Source organism: Battus philenor, unplaced genomic scaffold, assembly GCF_028537555.1.
Source record: "Battus philenor isolate CCGP_79_NKW_IND1 unplaced genomic scaffold, ilBatPhil1.0.hap1 SCAF_29, whole genome shotgun sequence".
Lineage (NCBI taxonomy): Eukaryota > Metazoa > Arthropoda > Insecta > Lepidoptera > Papilionidae > Battus > Battus philenor.
This window is the reverse complement of record NW_027181692.1, coordinates 2,026,350-2,046,562: the sequence shown is the minus strand read 5'-3', so window position 1 is coordinate 2,046,562 and position 20,213 is coordinate 2,026,350. Positions and strand designations below refer to the sequence as shown.

At 35.8% G+C, this 20,213-nt stretch overlaps 2 protein-coding genes across 2 annotated transcripts in view; one reads left to right on the top strand and one right to left on the bottom strand.

Moving 5' to 3' along the window:
• Positions 1 to 517: 517 nt before the first annotated feature.
• LOC137926258 (interleukin enhancer-binding factor 2 homolog) lies at positions 518 to 11,151 on the top strand. Its single transcript, XM_068769845.1, has 10 exons — positions 518 to 616; positions 736 to 919; positions 2,356 to 2,484; positions 3,862 to 3,993; positions 4,569 to 4,724; positions 5,123 to 5,215; positions 5,562 to 5,704; positions 7,534 to 7,674; positions 9,430 to 9,599; positions 11,053 to 11,151. The coding sequence occupies exons 2-10, from the start codon at positions 746 to 748 to the stop codon at positions 11,085 to 11,087; spliced, it is 1,173 nt and encodes a 390-aa protein (XP_068625946.1). The 5' UTR covers positions 518 to 616; positions 736 to 745; the 3' UTR covers positions 11,088 to 11,151.
• A 5,219-nt stretch (positions 11,152 to 16,370) lies between these two features.
• The window catches only part of Slik (Sterile20-like kinase), a 72,124-nt gene continuing 68,281 nt past the window's right edge, over positions 16,371 to 20,213 (bottom strand). The window contains exon 28 of the mRNA XM_068770023.1: positions 16,371 to 18,843. Coding sequence (XP_068626124.1) covers positions 18,685 to 18,843 — 159 coding nt within the window. The 3' untranslated portion in view covers positions 16,371 to 18,684. The remainder of the gene's footprint in view (positions 18,844 to 20,213) is intronic.

The window sequence follows — 20,213 nt, the reverse complement described above, 5'->3', positions numbered from 1 at the left end:
AATATTTTAAAAGAAAATTTAAATTTAGCTTAAACATATATGTGTACTTTCAAATACCCGAATTATTTGACAGTTGGCCATTATCAAGACAAATATTAAATTCCGACGATGCATACGTAATACGTAAAATTTTTAACATAATGGCTTTTTCTGATATAATATTCTGTCTATAATATATATAATACATACAAAATAACTCTTTATACATATTTTTCTTTTTTTAAAAACATAAAAGTAAGCTTTAATTTTTGCAGTCAATATTCTCACTTTTATAATTATAAATGTAAAATAATTAAAAATGATAAATAATAATTGAAAAATGCATTTCTTAATATAAAATAATAAATAATAATTGAAAAATGCATTGCATTTGCATTCTTATTATCTTCTTACCTTATATTTATTTTTAAATGAAAAACAATTTTATCTGTCTGCACGTAATAATTAATGTAGCAACATTTTTTAACCTTTCCGACAGTGGCACCGCGTCTCCTATATTGTTTATATTAGGAATAAACCTTACCCCTAAAAATATATTTATTTATAACAAAAGTGGTTAATAAATGATATTTAAAATATAACTCTCCTAAGTGCTACAAACAACTTACTCTGAACGGTATTTATCAAGGCTAATTAACCCTAAAGTTTTGCCATATAACACAGTTTTTGTTAAAATTCAAGTTGTGGAGAATTCAATATAAGTGTTCTAATAAAGTATATGGTACATTAATAAAGGTTTCAAATTATGGTGCGCGGAGTTGGTCGAGGAGGTCGTGGAATGCCCGGCAGAGGCGGTATGGGCCGTCCGCCCTTCAACAGACCGCGAGTCTTGATGTTGCGGCCTCCATTCGATCTGATTTTGGCTGAACCGGCCTTCCCTCGATGCAAACCAGCTCCTGATGATTCAGCTTTGACGCAGGTAAAATTTTAAAACTAAACAATGTTCGTAATTAAAATACGTTCTAGTTCATAAAACTTTAGACACAGCAATCCTTTCAAATGAAATGCAATTTAAAAATTATGTGAATTTATAACTGTTAGCACAGCTGGATTAGTCTACTTTAAGAATTTTTACAGCATTATGTCCTAATTGTTATTTGTATGTGGTAATGCCACTGTATTGATACAATATTTGTGCTATGAAAGAGAGCTGTTTATGCGAATTCTATCATGAGAGATAGACAATTAGCATGTATGATAATTATTTCTCTAGGTGTCATATAATCAGTAACTCTTTTAAGGGGAACTGTGTATTGTGTTGTAATATACTCCCAAGTAATATCTCCAATTATAAATTTGAAAAGTTTATTGAGCAAAAATTTGTAAATAATGTAATTATGAGTGTGAAGAATTTTTGACATGTTCCGTGCCACGGCAATGTTTGCGTTCAGACCACATCGTGTGTATACAGCCCACTCTTTAAAAATTATAAAAAGTCATTTAAGACACATGCTTTACACTTTTTTAATACTACACAGTTATAATTAGCGGGATAAAGTTATTAATTTTAACATGCATTATGTAAGCACATATGTCATGTGAAGTTATCTATATTTGGCCCTGGATTCTATGTTTTTCAAGGAGAACTACAAATTGCTTGAATGGAAAGTGCAGCGGGAGTCGTATACACCCCACATGGCATGATGGGATGTGTTAAGTGATAATAAAACTTTGGAATGAATCACCCTGTGTGTTAAAGATAAGAAATTTAATACAAAAAAACCTGTCTGAGTTTGTTGTGGTTCTTTAGGAATCTCCGGAGCTTAAAGATATGCTATTTATTATCATATTGGGCTGCTCCAGTATTCTTCTGATGATGTACATCAGGTCACCTGATAAATAATGGAGAGGGCTATGCTCAGAGTTTTGCTGGAAATCAGAAGTGAGGATATCTGCATAAGAACCCAGATCACCAATATAGCTTGAGGAATTAACCATCTGAAGTGGCAGTGGGCAGGTTCTGCAGTTCCTCATGCAACGGTTGGCCATTAGGTCCAAAAGGTTGTTGAGTGGTGACCACAAGCTGGTAGATGCGGCGAGTGTAGTCCCTCTGCTAGGTGGACCAGAGACATAGTTAAGGTTGTGTTAAATCTGTGGATGTAAGTCAATGAGGGCAGCGCAGGACTAGTAACCATAGTGATTTTTGAGGGAGGGCTATGTGTTGCAGTGAGCATCCATCGGCTGAAAAGGAAAAGAGTAAGTTGTCACTGGAAAAGATCCTATACAGAATAATAACATTAATAAATGAATAATATTTTGCAGATTGATAGACTCCATAATTTCTTAGCATAAAATCACTTGGTGAATTTGTGAGTATATGTAATTATCTTATAAATATTTTCTATGATCTTGCAGGCACTTCTTAAACGTCATGCGGAGCTATGTCCGACACCATCAGAGCAGGCAGCGGTCCTGTCGCTGGTCACTAAGCTGCAGACTGTGCTGGACAACCTGGTTGTTGCACCTGGAGATTTTGCAGCTTGTGTAAGTTAACAAAGTATTTAATTCTCAGACACCAAATAGCACTACCAACATTGTGGTATTTTGGTACATGGAGAATGTTGCTGCCCATCCTCTGGAAACTTGTTTGTAAGTAGTGGCAATCTTAAGTATCTAATGCACAATGTGTGAATTATATGTACAATACAATAGTATTAATAGACGCTCAATGGTGATCTAGAAGTGTCTCCCGCTGGGGAAACTCCTTTCAAAGCTATAACCACTCAACAAATTCGCTTATAGTCCTGGCACTGATCGCAGATGAAATAAGGAACATAAAAAAAATATGTATCAGCTAATTTCGGCTTCGTACAACACTATCACTGTCGCACGACTGACAAAACATCACATCTGTAGTGTGAGACAGAGATAATGCTCTATGAAGCCCAAATTAGCCGATTGTCTCTTTCCAAAGGTCAATGTGCAATATTTATCGCTAGGTACTGTAAGACATTTTAGCTGTAGGATATCCCCTGCTAAATATAATTCTTTATCATTGATTTCCAACAGAACAGGTTAGGATCAGTGTCTTACAATGACTAGTAAGGTAGTCTGTCCAACATGTGAGTTCGGACCTCATATACTATGCTTGGAGATCTACGGTCGCAATTGCTGAACATTTCAGAACCTTCAGACTGCTGCAACCATCTAATCTGTATGCTATTTAGCTTGCTCGCTATGTCAGTTTTGTTTGTCTCTAAATCTTCATTAAATCTCATAGAGGAATTCCTAGAGAAGACTATCCCTCTCCATAGTACTTATTATACTTGTTTCTTCACTTAAACTTTCTTTAAATCCTAATTTATCCCCTATCCTTATAGATGCCTATGTATACTTCTAATATCTATGACACATATTTTACATTTTTGCCAAGTAAAACAAATCATGTTTCTGTATCCTATGATGTTCTTTTTATTAGAAACACTTCAAATCGCTACTCGTATAATAGGGACAAGCGATCTATTTCTAGTGTCTTCATCGCTTCAGCTCATAGATGCCTACTGGAAAGCATAGACCTTTTCGAAAGGTCTATGATGAGAAATACCATAATTGCAACATTTGACCAGTAGGTATGTAATTGGAGTATGTATTATGGTGGTATGCAGATGACAATCCTGCCCATCCTCTGGAGACATTGCTTGTGAGCATTGACAATATAATTAAAGCAGATAGTGTGAATTATATTGAAAACTATAGCCTAGGAATTGAACCTGCAACCTACAATTGCAAGTGACAGTTCTCTACCCCAGGGCTACTACTACTTTTATCACTGCTCAAGTGTCGTCAACGCTTTATTGCCTTCGTGAACTGTGTTGTTAACTCATTAGCAAATATCTAAATAATTATAAACTTTATTTGTAGCAATTAGAAGAGGTCCGTCAAGTGGGTTCATACAAGAAGGGGACAATGATGGCGGGCAAGAACGTAGCGGATATTGTAGTTATAATGAAGACTCTACCCACAAAGGAGGCTGTGGAAGGACTATCCAATAAGGTAATTCGAATTTTATTTATTATCTGTACAACAAAGCTAAATAACAATATTTAAGTGTGATACAGTCATCAAAATAGAAAGAAACATCACTGGAGTTTCTAACAACAACAACAATAACATGTTCCAGAGTGGTAGTACTGTTATTAGGCATGCAATAGCACCTAGTAAAGGTTCTTGAGACAAAGCTAAACAGGTATTATCAATGAGTGATACAAGACGAGAATCCCTTTCGAGGACTTTATGCTAAGTGACTCACGGAGCCCCTCAAGCGATCTAAGAGCTTGGCGGTTCCCCAATCCGGTAATACAGTAGAGTGTCTTAGACCTTTGCCACCTATAAAAGATATTCACACTAATTGATCCACACCCTGCCTCGTAGAAACTGCTAATGCTATCAGGGCACCAGCTAGTTAAGTGGATTAAGATGGTAAAATGGAGGAGGTTACAATGTACCCAAGCAAAATTGAGTTTATTTTGCATAAGGGTTAGCTAAGTCTAGTAGGAAATCCTAACGGACCCTTGACCGAAGGAAACAGATCGCCAGCTATGGGGTTTTTATATCACTGCCATTTCTAGGTCAATGAGGAGGTGAACAAGTTAACACGCGCTGAAGGTACGGGAACTGTCACTTGCGCTAGCAACGAGCGCGGTTTCACCGTCAACGCGACAAGTGCCGCCGTCCGCGTGCTGGTCACCACCCTGCATCAGAACCTGAGGAAATTGGAGCCGGAGGTAAGTAAATGATGGTCATATGACCCACATATGTACACTGATAGTCGAGATGTGGTGATGCCTCCTGCTAGGTATGCAGGACACAGTCTTGTAACTGAAAGTCGCAGTATGCAGAATAAGACCAGTTATTGTATCTTTAGGGTGGCTTATGCCTTACAGTTGGTAACTATTGGCTGACATGATAGTTCAACGACACCTTTTTGTGTTCATTACAATCAACCACACTAATGTAGACCCCTGTTGAGTCTCCTGTAGACCTTTGGGGCCACTTTAGCCACTCTGACCATTTTGACTTTAGAACTAAGGCCATATAAAAATGATGCCAAGTTACAAAATAAATACATCCTTAAGTATAAAAATTATGTGTATAATGCTGAAGTATCGGTAACATTTTGCAGGTTCACCTTGACTACAAAGTGATCAGCAGCCACCTGGCTGCGATCAGGCACAGCAGGTGGTTCGAGGAGAATGCACATCATTCCTCCATAAAGGTACTTTCATACTTTGCATTGGATTGTCTTGTCTCTACAGGGTTAGCTTTACTCAAATTAAACCAATTCCTTAAGAAATCCCAGTAGACCCTTGATGTTGCCTGCGATCTCGGTGAGGCACCTTGGTGATCCGATATGGATAGCTACCCCTGATACTTTGCATTGTGTTTCCCACTCTACAATAATTTTTGTGTGAATCCTTGTATATTTGACTATCAAATCATATTATTAATAATAGCCTTATGTGATCATTGGGTACAGTTTGATTGGAATTCAGTTAGGATTTTACACCTATAAATGGTCATCTTGTATATGGTTTATTCAAGCTGTGTTTGTATGTTTTCAGGTGTTAATCCGGCTGTTGCGTGATATGTGTGCACGTCATGCAGGTCTTGAACCCCTCACGCCCTGGATGATAGACCTGCTAGCTCACCACTGCATTATGAACAACCCTGCTCGCCAGGCGTTGCCTATTCACGTCGCTTTCAGGTAAGGTTGCCTTAGTAAACCTGTATGTTGAATCATCATCATATCAGCCGACAGACGTTTACAGTAAGACATAGCCCCCCCCCCCACCTCCAAAGATCACCTCGAAGCGACTACCTTTGACCTTGACCATGTCTTCAGTCCACCTAGTGAGAAACCTATCCTCGTCACGTCTATCTACTGCTGACCATTATTTTTGGGTCCACATATTTTATAACTTTTATTCAAATCATGTTCACATGGAGTAGGTTGCTCTATATGTACATGTCTCAAACTCTTTGTTAAGTCTGTTATATATTTATATATTATGTAATGTATATTTATATTCTATGAGTAATTTAAATATAAATTAATAAAAAAAAATAATGTCAGCTGATAGACGCTCACAGCAAGACTTAGGCCTCCATTAGAAATCTATGATATATCGTCTTCATACATAATTGGACATATATATATAAGATATTATATAGCAAATTAAAACACAATCAAGTTTCTTTGTACACCAAGAAACAACATTTAACATTCTTTATTACACTTGATTTGACTGACAGCTCTCTCATATGACACTCCATTACATATTTCACGTTCAACCACCACAGATAACATTAAAGATAATTAATATTAAGTAAAAGTAAATAAATTCACGCAACTACATTTTTAACTAGTTTAATTTCTAATCAACAACATTTTCACCTTTGTTATCTACCTTTTGCCATCCAGTATACAAATTTTCAATGCCGGAGCGGTAACAAATCAATCGGGTTTTCTGTAAATTAAGAAATTACTTTCCAATCCCTATATAGGCGAGTTTATATATATATATATATATACAGTAACAAAATAGAGTGCCAAACCCTCTGTATGTTCACTACATGTATAAATAAAATATATATGTTTCACCAGATATTATTTACTTTTAGATTTGAGGAGTTTGGTAGTTTGGTAATTTAGTAAAATTGGGTTCGCTGATATTGAATGATAATGAATGTGTTGGAACAAAATATGTCAATATTAGTTGTCATGTTATTTTTTCTAATGGCGTGTTGAAAAGGCTTGGCAAACATGTTGACATCCGTTATCATTTTCTAAAAGAGAAGATAGATGAAAAAGTCATAGAGATTGAATATAGTCTTGCAGATAGGCATTCCGCTGATATTTATAAGTAGACTTTGTTTAGTGTAAAGTTTGTGAAGTTCAGATCACAATTGTGCTATGAATAGTGTTACAGAGAGAAAGTTAGGTATATTTGATTTAAGTTTTGTAGTAATAAAAATCACATCTAAACAATAATAACTAATAGTGACATTTATGAAATAATTTTAATTTTTTATCACAACCATCAGTCTATTACCAGCCAGCATATGCAGAACAGGCAGGTTTTTTATTTTTTTTTATGGCCCCCGCTATTGGGGACCTCTCGTTCAACCCCCATTTCTGTTGGGAACAAGGTTTTGTTGGGGCAATAATTTTTTCAGTTGTCTTTTTATTTTCCAGTTTCTTTTCTCTTCTTTCGATCTTTAACATTTTTCATTCACCTTTATTTGTTTTATTCATCACCTTCCATCCTATCCTCAGTCACAACGGTCTAGGTGTATTTTATTGTTACAGTATATTACATTTTTACTTAGATTATTTATATATGCATTTCAATAGTTTTATTTTAAGTTGAACAGGCAGGTTGTGTCCACAACAGACCACTCTTATGCATTCAGAGATTTTCTTCAACCTTTACCATGTCGTCGGCTGACTTAGACATAGTGAGAGGTCTACCATACACTTGTGTAGTAATGTCTCACTGTATATTTATGGAGTATGTCTATATTGTTTGGCAGGAGGGCGCTGTCCCTGCTGGCAGGTGGGCTGTTCCTGCCTGGCTGCGCGGGACTGCCCGATCCCTGCGAGGCGGCGCACGCTCGCGCACACACAGCGCTAGACCTGGCAGCGCAGGACCACGCAGCGGCCACCGCACAGACGTATATATCCAACACACAACACGAACATTAAAAAACCACTTCATTACTTGTATGACAACCATTAAACACTACACCATACAATTTTACGACCAGTAAACACCATGCCATACGTTTATACGACCCGTAAAAACCACAACAAACACATATAAACACCTCACCTTATACTTGCGTGATGACCAAAGATGAAATAATACATTTATACACACTGATACAGTAAATATCATACCATATACGACTAGTAAACACCATACCATACATACACTTGTACGATTAGTAAACTCCTCGCTTATACATATACTATCAGTAAACACCATGCCATAAACTTATGCGACCAGTAAACACCACAACATACATATTTAAGACCAGTAAACACCTCATCATACACTTATATGGCCAGTAAACACCATACCATACACTTGTATGATTAGTAAATTCCTCGCTTATACATATACTATCAGTACACACCATACCATAAACTTATGCGACCAGTAAACACCACAACATACATATTTAAGACCAGTAAACACCTCATCATACACTTATATGGCCAGTAAATACCATACCATACACTTGTACGATTAGTAAACTCCTCGCTTATACATATACTATCAGTAAACATCATAACATAAACTTATGCGACCAGTAAACACCACAACATACATATTTAAGACCAGTAAACACCTCATCATACACTTATATGGCCAGTAAATACCATACCATACACTTGTACGATTAGTAAACTCCTCGCTTATACATATACTATCAGTAAACATCATAACATAAACTTATGCGACCAGTAAACACCACAACATACATATTTAAGACCAGTAAACACCTCATCATACACTTATATGGCCAGTAAATACCATACCATACACTTGTACGATTAGTAAACTCCTCGCTTATACATATACTATCAGTAAACACCATAGCATAAACTTATGCGACCAGTAAACACCACAACATACATATTTAAGACCAGTAAACACCTCATCATACACTTATATGGCCAGTAAATACCATACCATACACTTGTACGATTAGTAAACTCCTCGCTTATACATATACTATCAGTAAACATCATAACATAAACTTATGCGACCAGTAAACACCACAACATACATATTTAAGACCAGTAAACACCTCATCATACACTTATATGGCCAGTAAATACCATACCATACACTTGTACGATTAGTAAACTCCTCGCTTATACATATACTATCAGTAAACATCATACCATAAACTTATGCGACCAGTAAAAACCACAACATACATATTTAAGACCAGTAAACACCTCATCATACACTTATATGGCCAGAAAACACCATACCATACACTTGTATGATTAGTAAATTCCTCGCTTATACATATACTATCAGTAAACATCATACCATAAACTTATGCAACCAGTAAACACCACAACATACATATTTAAGACCAGTAAATACCACGTCATACAGTTTACGACCAGTAAATACCATACACTTTTACGACTATTAAACACCTCACCTTACACTTGTTCGATAACCAAAGACCACACCATACACTTGTGTATACAACCAATAAACCATACACCTATATGCCCAGTAAACATTAAGTGAATAAAATATGCAAAACCAGAACTATTAAATTGAACAATGACTATCACAAATGGCATTGGTTGTTTTTTATTTCCTACAACAACGTGGCTATAGCTGCCACTTGAACCTTCACATTTAATGCAAAATAATCACTAATTTAATAATTGTTTAGGTTATTACGGGTTGTGGCACGCGGTGGGCACCGTTATGTTCTGGGACTGCAGCCGTTCGAAGGCGGCAAGGATATCTCCACGGAGATTACGGTGTGGGACGGCGTGGTGGTGTCGCCGCTGGCGCCTGCTTACCAGGAGGCGCAAGAGTCCATGGACACTGACGACAAGGGTATGTGGAACATCTAAAGGCAGACATTTACAGATACATTGACAAACTGTACCTTCTTCGTGAAAACATAGTTATGCTAACCAATTTAATAACACTAAGGAATGGACTAATATATAGCTACTTCCGCTATGCAGTTAGCACTTGCACGACTACTGCTGCATAGCGGAAGTAGCTATGTATTAGTCCCTTTCTTAATTAGGAAGGACTCCCGCAAGGTAACGCTTGAATATATTAGATATTTTAATATTTTATTATTTTATTATAATTTTGGAAATTCTACATTTTAAAAATTATATTCACATATATACAGGGTGATTTTAAAAATTAAATTTACATATATCTATACAGAGTGAGTGGTTAAAGGTGTCAAAGTTACTACCTCCAAGGACATTTTTTAACATTGTGGTTGGAAGGCATTCGCCGTGCTCGTGATTCTGTGGCCTCCACACCAGAACCTTCAGGCTCTATCGGGCATCTTCTATTCTTTTTCGTTCTGTTCTATCTTGCCAATCTGCAGGTCTTATATCTTGCAAAAATTTTCCTTGTAATGTTAGTGTCTTATTACATGAATAATAATTTTAAATGCAATTATTGTAGCTTTGGCAGGATTTAGTCAAACATCCTTACGTAAATTTACATCTTTCTCTTTAATTAATAATTTTGGATGAATATTAGTAGCTTTAATAATTAGGAAAGATTTGTGAACATTTTACTTAATTTTTTAAATTTATTTTATTAATCAATGATTTATAATCAATTTAATTTTTTTTCTTATAATTTCCTTTCTAATTATATTTTATCTTGAGAAGCATTACCTCCATTTTTTGGATTTTTCCCTTTATGAATTTTTATTAATATTTTAATTAAATAATAAACTTTTTATCATTTATTATAATAAGTTTAATTGTCTATTCTTAATATTTGATCTATTTGTAATAAAATACTGTTTATCTAAAGTTACAAACCAACCTGGCATATGTCGGTTTGAATTCAAATTATGTAAGATTTTAATGTCTGAACAGTTAAAACATTGTAAATTTTTGCATTTAAACTTTATGTTAACAATAATAGGTTATTTATAATATCTGAGACCATTGATTTTTGGATAAAATGTATCATATATTTATTTCTAAATTCACCCATTTGAAGTCTTTGCACTTGTAACCAATCACTTTGTATAGTTTGTTATAGTTTTATTTTATATAAAAACACAAAGTATATATGTATGTGCATTGTCAAGTTGGTGGCAGTCAGCAGGCAGACCACATAGCGCCCGGAACATGTAACCACTGTGACCTTATGGGTCTGGAGTTCCCGGACTAGAAACTTGTAAGACATTCACCGATTCCAACTGGTACTATAGCAAATGTATAAGGAGGTCTATGTCCATCAGGCGTTATATGATGTTAGACTATCACGATGGAATTGTAATTTCTATTTTATTATTTTTCAGAGGACGAATGCACGCAGGATGGCGTAGCGGCATAGGTGTCGCGGCAACAGACCTGCCAGCGCCATCTGTTGGCCAATTAAGATAATAATAATAAATGACTAAGACTTGACGGTGTTTTGATTTAATCATCTACCTTACTTTTTAGATTATGAAATGTGAAACAAATTCAGCCTTTACAAAAAAAAAACCTAAGGTCAAGCTGACAAAATAGCGAAATTCTCGAAAGTTCCGTGTACATAATTTTTAAATTAAGAACTCTATGGTTGCCTAATATAGTAACGACTTGTGTAGAGGTTTCCTAAGATGCTGCCGACAATTTGCTTGAACGAGGTTGAGGCCAAACACCTTCCGCATTCTGTGCTCTCGTAACTCGTGGAACAGAATAGATAAAAAATAAAGTAAGTAATTAAGATGAATAACATTAAATTACTTGTAGAATATAATGTAAGGTACAAGAGTCAAAACACAAAACTAGGAAACAATTACATGTTGAATAATCTGTGATACTTTGGGAATGGAGAAGAATGAAAGGCGATGTTAGAATGACAATATGCTTATGGAGTGAAAGATTTTCAGACGGATGAAGGAAAGAAATGGCATTAGAGATACTGCAAGGAGGAAAGAGGACAAAGTTAATATAAAAAAATCTAAAAAACATTACTCGAAATTGTAACGTCCCTGTCTCAAACCAGAGGGAATGAATAAAAAAATTCGTGGAATATGTAATATATTATACCAGCAGAACAACAGTGACCATTTCTCACAAAACAACAATAGCAATGTAATTATTTGAAAATTCTAACAGAATTTTATACACAGACGTACATCACACAAACAAATAAGTAAATATTAGTTGCATATGTGGTAAAACAACCTTTATTTACGTAGTGTGTTTGAAAGTTTCGTAAAATTATTTCTATATTTAAGGTGAACGCTCTGACGACTGTAACACAGTTTAACGGACGACATACTAGTATCAACCCTTTCCACTCCATGGCTGTTATGTAGCATCGATAAAATTTAATTGAATTATAGTATCTTGCGATTCTAGAATATGTTTCATTCGTTCGTGATTCAAACATTTTAGTAACAAAAATCTTTTCTGTTTTAAAATTTTCCGCAAAAAGAAGTATTACACCATGTCGAGTATCACTCGACAGCGGAGCTTGTGGAACAAAATCAGTGTCGAGTGACACTCGACATTGGAGTGGAAAGGGTTAAACTTTTTGCAATTACAAATAATTATTGTGAGGATAACTTTCAATTATTTATAAACCAAGTGAACGCGATTGTCCTTGTCGGTGATAAAAGAAATCTTTTGAAAGCTGTTTTTCAGACGAGACAACATCTCTTGGCCTCTTAGGAACCCAGATCTATTCCTAGTAGACTTCATTTTATAGGGTTATCTGAACAGTCGTGAAAAATCAGCGAATGCAACTTGCAGCCACTGCTAAAGAGTATTTGTAAGTAGAATTAGTAAGAAAGCACTCTGTTAGAAGAGTGCAAAAATAGAAATGGCGGTCATTTAGATAATATAATTTTTACATAACAATAGTTTTTCTTGTTAAACAAATTTTGAAATATCTGTAATGAATTTTTCAAATATAAACTGATTCATGGCTCACCCTCTATCATCGTCTTTCACGTGTTAAGGTGATATTTAAATGCCTATAATTGTTTACACTTATTAAACGGTTTTATTTAGTTCGATCCGTACGGAATTTATTTGTTTGGGTCAAAATTATAAATTGAAATTTAAGCACCTTCCCGTTGTCAGATTGATCTGAAATTTGGTACACACTTTTAATTTAGATTACAATACAATATAATAAAATCAATAACATTATAAATCTAAGAAGGCCGCCGATACAAAATGGCGGATTACATATTTTTCCTTAACCCTCTCAATATGGGTATCAAATGAAAGGGCTACACTGGTAAAACACGATGATTATGTCAAAATTTAAAATTCAAGATGGACGCCGTTTCAATATGGCGGACTAGGTACATATTTTTCCACAACCACCACAATATGGGTATCAAAAAACCGTTTGACTTAAAAGTTTTTTAAATGTATTTATTAATGTTTGTAATGTCTCCAAATATGCATTTACACACATGGCACGGTGACAGACAACTTTCAACTAGTGAGAATATCATCGGTGACGCGGTAACTAGGTTACTTAATTGCTTTTTTTTCAGTCTACTGAAATTTTTAAATTTTCCCAAAATTTCCTGTGTGGCAACTTTCTCATTCACTTAATATTGAATGTACAATATTTAACGCCTTGGAAATATCGATCTGCTCGATGTTCTTGTGGATCTAGGCAACATATGCTACCTGTAATATAATAATATTATCCAAGTCAAAATCAACTGTACTGGTTTCAATAAATCAAGGCAGAAGATAACATCCCATGCTCAGTATATAACTATTTATCAGGACAAAATTGTTCCAAATTGTCGTCGTGTGTTTTATTTATGATAATCAATAGAGAATAAAATCTAAGAGGTAATTTATAAAAAGATCTTTACGATGTCGATGTAAAAACAAAAAAAAAAGTTCGTGCATTAAAAATTGTCTGAGGATACACAAGGACAAGTTGTTGTTGCAATAAGTCGTGTTTCTCAGAAATATTAAGTGTAATGACAGTTGGGGCCGGAAGGTTCTGAAGTGGCCACCAAGAGCTGATAGACGTGGAGTGAGTCGGAGTGAGTCCGACTGAGCTGTCATAAAGACACGCGCTCGACGCTCGAAGAATGGAATATGAACGTGGATATTTTTCCCGGACGTCGAGTCGATTCTAGTATAAATATTAACGGGACACTAGGAATTCACTGCTTACCCAATACAGGTTCAAATTCAGGGAGAGTCTCAAATGCGTCTGTGATCCGGCAACAGACCGTGGTGCACGCAGTAATGAGCTGTCTCGTGTTCGCAAAAGGTACCATCGTCGTCGACCTTTCAATATATCTCATATTCAATTCGGCAGGCGAATTCAACAAAGCTGCAAAAATCCAACTAAGCTGACAAAAGAAACAAAGCATCCCTCAGGTTTGCATTTACTCTTCAGATCCGTGTCCTTGACCAACTGGCCCGCCCTCTCATTTTCCTCCATTTTTCTCTTGTTTTCTTTTTTACTTTTAACGCTAGGGGATGAAAGGTGTCGGATCTTGAGACTGTCTCCAGGACAGACTGTGAGTCTCAATACAACATACGACTGAGCCCACCCCTTGACCGTGGACTCTGTCGCTCCCACCAATGCTAGCAGCTCTGCCTGGTATACATCGCAGAAGTTGCTTGAGTTTTTCAGTACAACTGTGCGGCTGAGTGGGGGGCGAGACGGTCAACGGTCACGTCGGCGCTCGTGCTTTTTTCCTCGGACCATACCGAACCGTGCCTTTCTCAAACGCCCCACAGTTATTTCAGAACCACTATATGTTGTAAGTTGACGTATTTCACCATGATTAAGAGAACAGCGGTAGTCCTGCACTGATTAGTGCCTAATCTCGTGGGAACCAGAGTGAAAGTTCGTCGTGTCTATGCGGGAGTGGTTGGCTATATTTGAATGTTGATGCGCGCTGTTAGCCGTTTTGGCTTTTACAGCTTCATCGGACTGGGTGGTAATACGGTCCGCAGCTTTATACGGAGCACCTGTGAAGGTAAAAAGGCAGACCATCGTAGATCATACGCGAGTATCGCACCGTATTCTCTGATGCGTCGACAGATCTGGCACGGTTTCAGCAGTTTGGCGGAGAGTAAACGCAGCAGGCCGGCCAAGTACTCGAGGCAACGAGAACGGCCCAATGCCCAGGATTCCGCCTCGCACGCGCTTGCAGAATGCCCAGAGTGGCAGTTGAAGCGGCTGATCATGGTGGATCACGATTTCGGACGAGACTTTTTTAAGGAGATGCTGGGCGTGTCATCAGCGTGAAGTCGTGACCACCTTCTGTAAGCCCTTCATGATCCAGGAGACAGCCAAACCGGAAGAATAAATTGTTCATAATTAAAATACCGGACTTTCTCACATAGCGTAGAGTGCTGCCAACGACGAAGTTTTAGTGGTATCAAAAAAAAAGTCTAATTAAAAATTATGATAACATCATATAATAAAAAACCAAAACGTTAACAACGTCACATATTAATACCAAAACATACAAGTCAGTAAACCGAAGTGGTGCGGTTATTAATGTTTTTCTTTTTTAGCGCCTTTTTCGACAATATATCGTTACCAGGGTACAAGCTCGCGATTTTTGTGGCCACTGTCAGCTTGTTCAGTTTAGATTCAATATCAGACTTTGGTTTCTGGCTTCCGAAGAACCTTGAGGAGTTTGAGGTGACGGAGGTGACAGCTAATGATCCGCTATCGGTAAGTTTGCGTCGGTTCTCGTGGTAACTTGAACAGAACTTGCCGTGGATGTCGATGTGTTGGATAAGACTTAGCAGACCACATCTTCCATACCGCTCACCGGTTTCATTATTTTTATAATTAATATCACGGGACTTGGACAACTCGTCGCCGCGAGCTGCGGCCATTTTGCTAACGACTATATTTTTAATTTTATTTAAATACTCGCGTATTTTAAATTTATTTAATGTAAGTTTCACAAGAATTTCGTAATAATAAAGCGCCACATCGTTTGACGTTGACAAGTTTGACATAATGGATACTTTTTTAAAAACCGTTAAAACTGTTTTTTACCATTTAATAGAAAAATAATCTATATACATTCTGTAAAGTATATAGATTATTTATGAAATAAAAAATGCACATTTATTGTATTATAAGTCAATATTATTATTAAAAGAAATTTTACTATCATCGTTTTGGCCGAAGGACCGTACAAAGCAGGAAATTCTCTCAAGTTTTCCCATGTGTGGTCTACTTCTTGCGCTTTTGCTTGCTCTTGCTCCGACGAATTTTACAATGTGATCTGTGCATCTTGGTTGGTAGACTCCCATGCTGATCACCTGTCCATGGATCTCCATTATTGAACCTTATAACTTAAACTCCTATGGGCTTTACCGCTTTCATTCGTGTATGGATCGCCTCAGCACTGATCAGATGAAGTAGAGAAATCCTGAGCACATCAAGGTTCGTAAATTTACTTACCAATGCTTAGCGAAATTAGACCGCGTTTTACCACCGCACGTCATCAGTGGTAAAACATTGATAATATGACTTCTCTGTCTTAATAAATAAAATTGTTTTCGTATTATTGGTTTATGGGTTAATTCTATATCCGAAGTGGACGTATTTTTAGCTGGAACAACAATGATTTTTAGTTCGGTTCGGTAGGTAAATAAAACAAGCAAATACAAAGTAAGTTCTTTATATCTCAAAAGTAGTAACAATAATTTACTTTTCGCTTACAGACGAGAGAAATATTAAAGAAATAATATTAAAACAGCTATGGCTAACTCCAGTTAATAATAATGACATCCGTTCGAAATAACGAAGGGCAATGACCTCGGACGCGTGTAAAAATTTACAAAATTAATATACAGTACATCGTTCATTCTCTAATACGGATAAAATTAAAATAGAATTAGGAGCTAAATAATAAAAAAAAACGTATTTGTACATATTTAAATTTAACCGTATATAAAAATGAACAGGTTACGTGTGACAGATAAATCGAAAAAGGCGGGAAAATCCCGCTGCGTTCAAAAACAATTTTTTTTAAGCTTTAATAATTAAATTAAAACTATTAATCGTTGTTTATTAATCTTTTTACATTTTCACCGTAAAATTAAATCATCGAGACTAGTGATTCGTAAAAACGTTGAAAATGAAGTGTGTGGTTGCTCTTTGGTTTATCGTGCAGGTTTCAACTATGGCAGAAGTGTGAAAAAACTGTTTACATTCGGATCATTATTAAAAAAAAATAAAACAATCGAATCGGGAGTGTTTATAAATTAAGTAGGCACAAGTGCTTAACGTTTAAAATACACAATGTACATGAAAAAATATCATTTTTTTTTCTCCTACATCTAAAAGTCAGTCGCCTTGTTACTTATATAGCTGACTAAATTTCACATTTCATTTTTATTTTTCTTTTCTGAAAACAAAAACTGTACAAAATATACAATATTTAAATCTGAACTATACGCTATCTCGTTAAAATACAATATTATTGGAATAATCACTTTGATATTTGACTTCATGTCTCGCACGATTATAACAACTCTTCGCTTGAAGTCTTTTTTTAATCATTTCCCGGTGACTTCTTGGTTTTATACACAAATTACGAAATCATGTTCAGGCTGTACAACCTAATCCTTAATTTCATTGTAGAATTTTATTTAATATTCTACTTGCATCGTTATAAATTGGGTTCACACATTTGCTAAGTTTTTTTTTCCAATCAAATTTTAGGCAAAAACTCAAACTACTTTCACATTACATCTAAGAACACTTTAGGCCAAACGTATGTACCATAGTCACGCGATATATAGTTCCAAAAAGTAGAACGAGCACCTTGTCTTACGGCATTGTTTTTCTCTATGGCCAATTTGACCATATACACGCATTGTTATATCTAACTCCTCCGTTAAGTCTAATGAACTCAAGCAAATTTAAATAACGGTCCAGGAGTAGTTTAATATAAAAGTGTAAATTCTCAGGATATATCCACGACGATAACACACAAGGCGCATAAAGCCAAAATACGTAAAAATATTTATAAAATCACACATGCCAAATATATTCCTACGCGCTTAATATTAAGGCATTTAAAATCGACACAGCCCGCGATGTTTATCTCCCTTTTGGCATTTATTAATCAATTCCTTTTGTCGTTTGCAATAAAAAACAATTATTAATTTTAGTATCTAATTCAGACTGCAAACCCTGCTATATGCACCTACATTCAAAATAAAGGAAGCTCGTAATTTGCCCAATGATTATTTTATTTACGACGAATTCCACCATCCCATGCGGTGTGTTTTCTTACACATCAATATATTTTTTAACTGACAACACTACAAACGAATGATGTATTCATTCGTTCATTCATTCGAATGAATATTTCTGACATTTGGCACTCGAAACCCCGACCATTTTTTTACCCTAAATTACAAAATTTAAAAACGTAAACCCGGCAATTTTATACCAAGAATCCGCAAAACATGTATTTAATTTTGACAATCTGACACTAATCAGCATTATATTACGCATTTGGTATGTAATATATATATGTTAGTCAAATATGTTTATAAAAAGGTTCGAGCTGGTTGACGCAGCATAAGTAAGCTTCCCTAAGTGATCCGACGACATATATTCGCTTTATATCGCTTGATGCACCACAAGACCGGCCATCGTCGCCTTTTTTGAAGCAGGCCTATGTCTCGCCTGTGTCTGCTCGAAGGTGAAATGTGATAAAAGGACGAGAGATTTAAACGTGACAAGGATAAACTTTGTGCTCCTTACAATTCTGGTCTACACCTATTCATATATATTAATACGCATCCATTAAAATATACTTTTATATGATTCCAATCATCGCGCTTGAAAACTTTTGAATACGTTTGAATATCGAACACCGTGTATCTTCGATAGTTTTCACTATTGTCTATGACCTAGTCTACGGTCTACCACAGTTTATTATAGACTGATCGAGAAACTAGGTCTAATCGTAATGACTAGACGCCAAGCTGGTCCTAGATGAGTGCAGCGTGGTGCTGTGTTGGGGCAGGGTGCAGGAGGATTGAGGAGGTGGTGGAAGACGAGCGTTTGCTGCCAGCCTCTCTTGTTCCTCCAGCTGAGCTGCAAACTCTTCGTCTAGAGCCTGTAAGGTATACACAGAATTAAAAATCTACCTCCATAAACAGCAATATATTTCTCAATACTGGCAATAAACAGGGTGATTGGTTATTGGTTGACAAATGAGCTGTTCTTTCACTACTTTAAAGCTTCTACACCCATCACCCTGTATAAATTATTATTCATGGTTTCGATCCTTTTTAGTTAAATAAATCCAGCGGACTGTCAAGTTTTAGTGGTAGTGTATTCCATAGCGCGTAGAACAGATGCCAGCAGGAATTTGAAATATCTTGAATGGTTACTACCAACTGACAAGCGCCAAGGTGTCCACCCACCTTATTAAAGTCGGAAGACACTGGATGAACCCCAGTTCGAATCGGTCTATTGTAAATCTATAAAGGTTTAAGCCCAGCTGTGGACATACTACAACTGAAATGAATATGATAAATCTATGTTCAAATACACCACACCTGTGCTGTACAGAAGTATCTACAGATGGAAGTAGTCAACAAGATTCCACATACCATGCCTCCCCGCAGCCACCGGTCAGTATCCAGGATCCAAGTTAGGCTGAACCTTAAAACCTGCGTGTTAGTATCACTGCACATACTACATGCTGCTCACATATACATATATATATTTATATACTGTTATATATTATATTTACAGATTACATAGAGATGGACGAAATGACATTTCATAATTACTATAGACCAGGGGCGGTCAACCTCCTTCACATTTCGAGTCGAATTTTTAACACGCAAACAAATATTTTTTACGAAAATCACATTTATTAAAATTATATGACAAAAGTACAAAATATGTGCATCGAAGTTAGATATATGCACACGTATATGACAGCACTCCTAATAATATTTATACCGGTTAGTTAATTACGATCCGTGTTTGTATTTCGCTAATTTTATGGTGGAATAATAATAATTATTATTCACGCCAGTAATTTGTTTCCGATTTCCCAGCAGCTGACATGAGTTATATAAATTTAAAAATTGAAATAATTCGACAATCAATCGGAGACAAAAATAATCGTCTAAAGCCGCAGTTTGGCCTGACTATATAAAAATGAAATTATATGATTTTGAAACATGAATAATAATAAAATGATCATTAAAAAGATTTGTTTATAGATATCAGATGGTACTTTTAAATAATGATATGTACATGAAATGTAATTAAAACTGAAAATGTATGAATTATATGTTTTTGAATGACAGAGATTATGTAATTATTATGTATGTTTATATACAATATATAGTATATATCAATAGATACTTTCAGTGCGAGCATTGATTATAACTGAAAATTGTTTCTGTTTAGAATAACAATATGTTTAACTTTAATCATATAAATGAATATTCTGTTACAAAAAGCTAG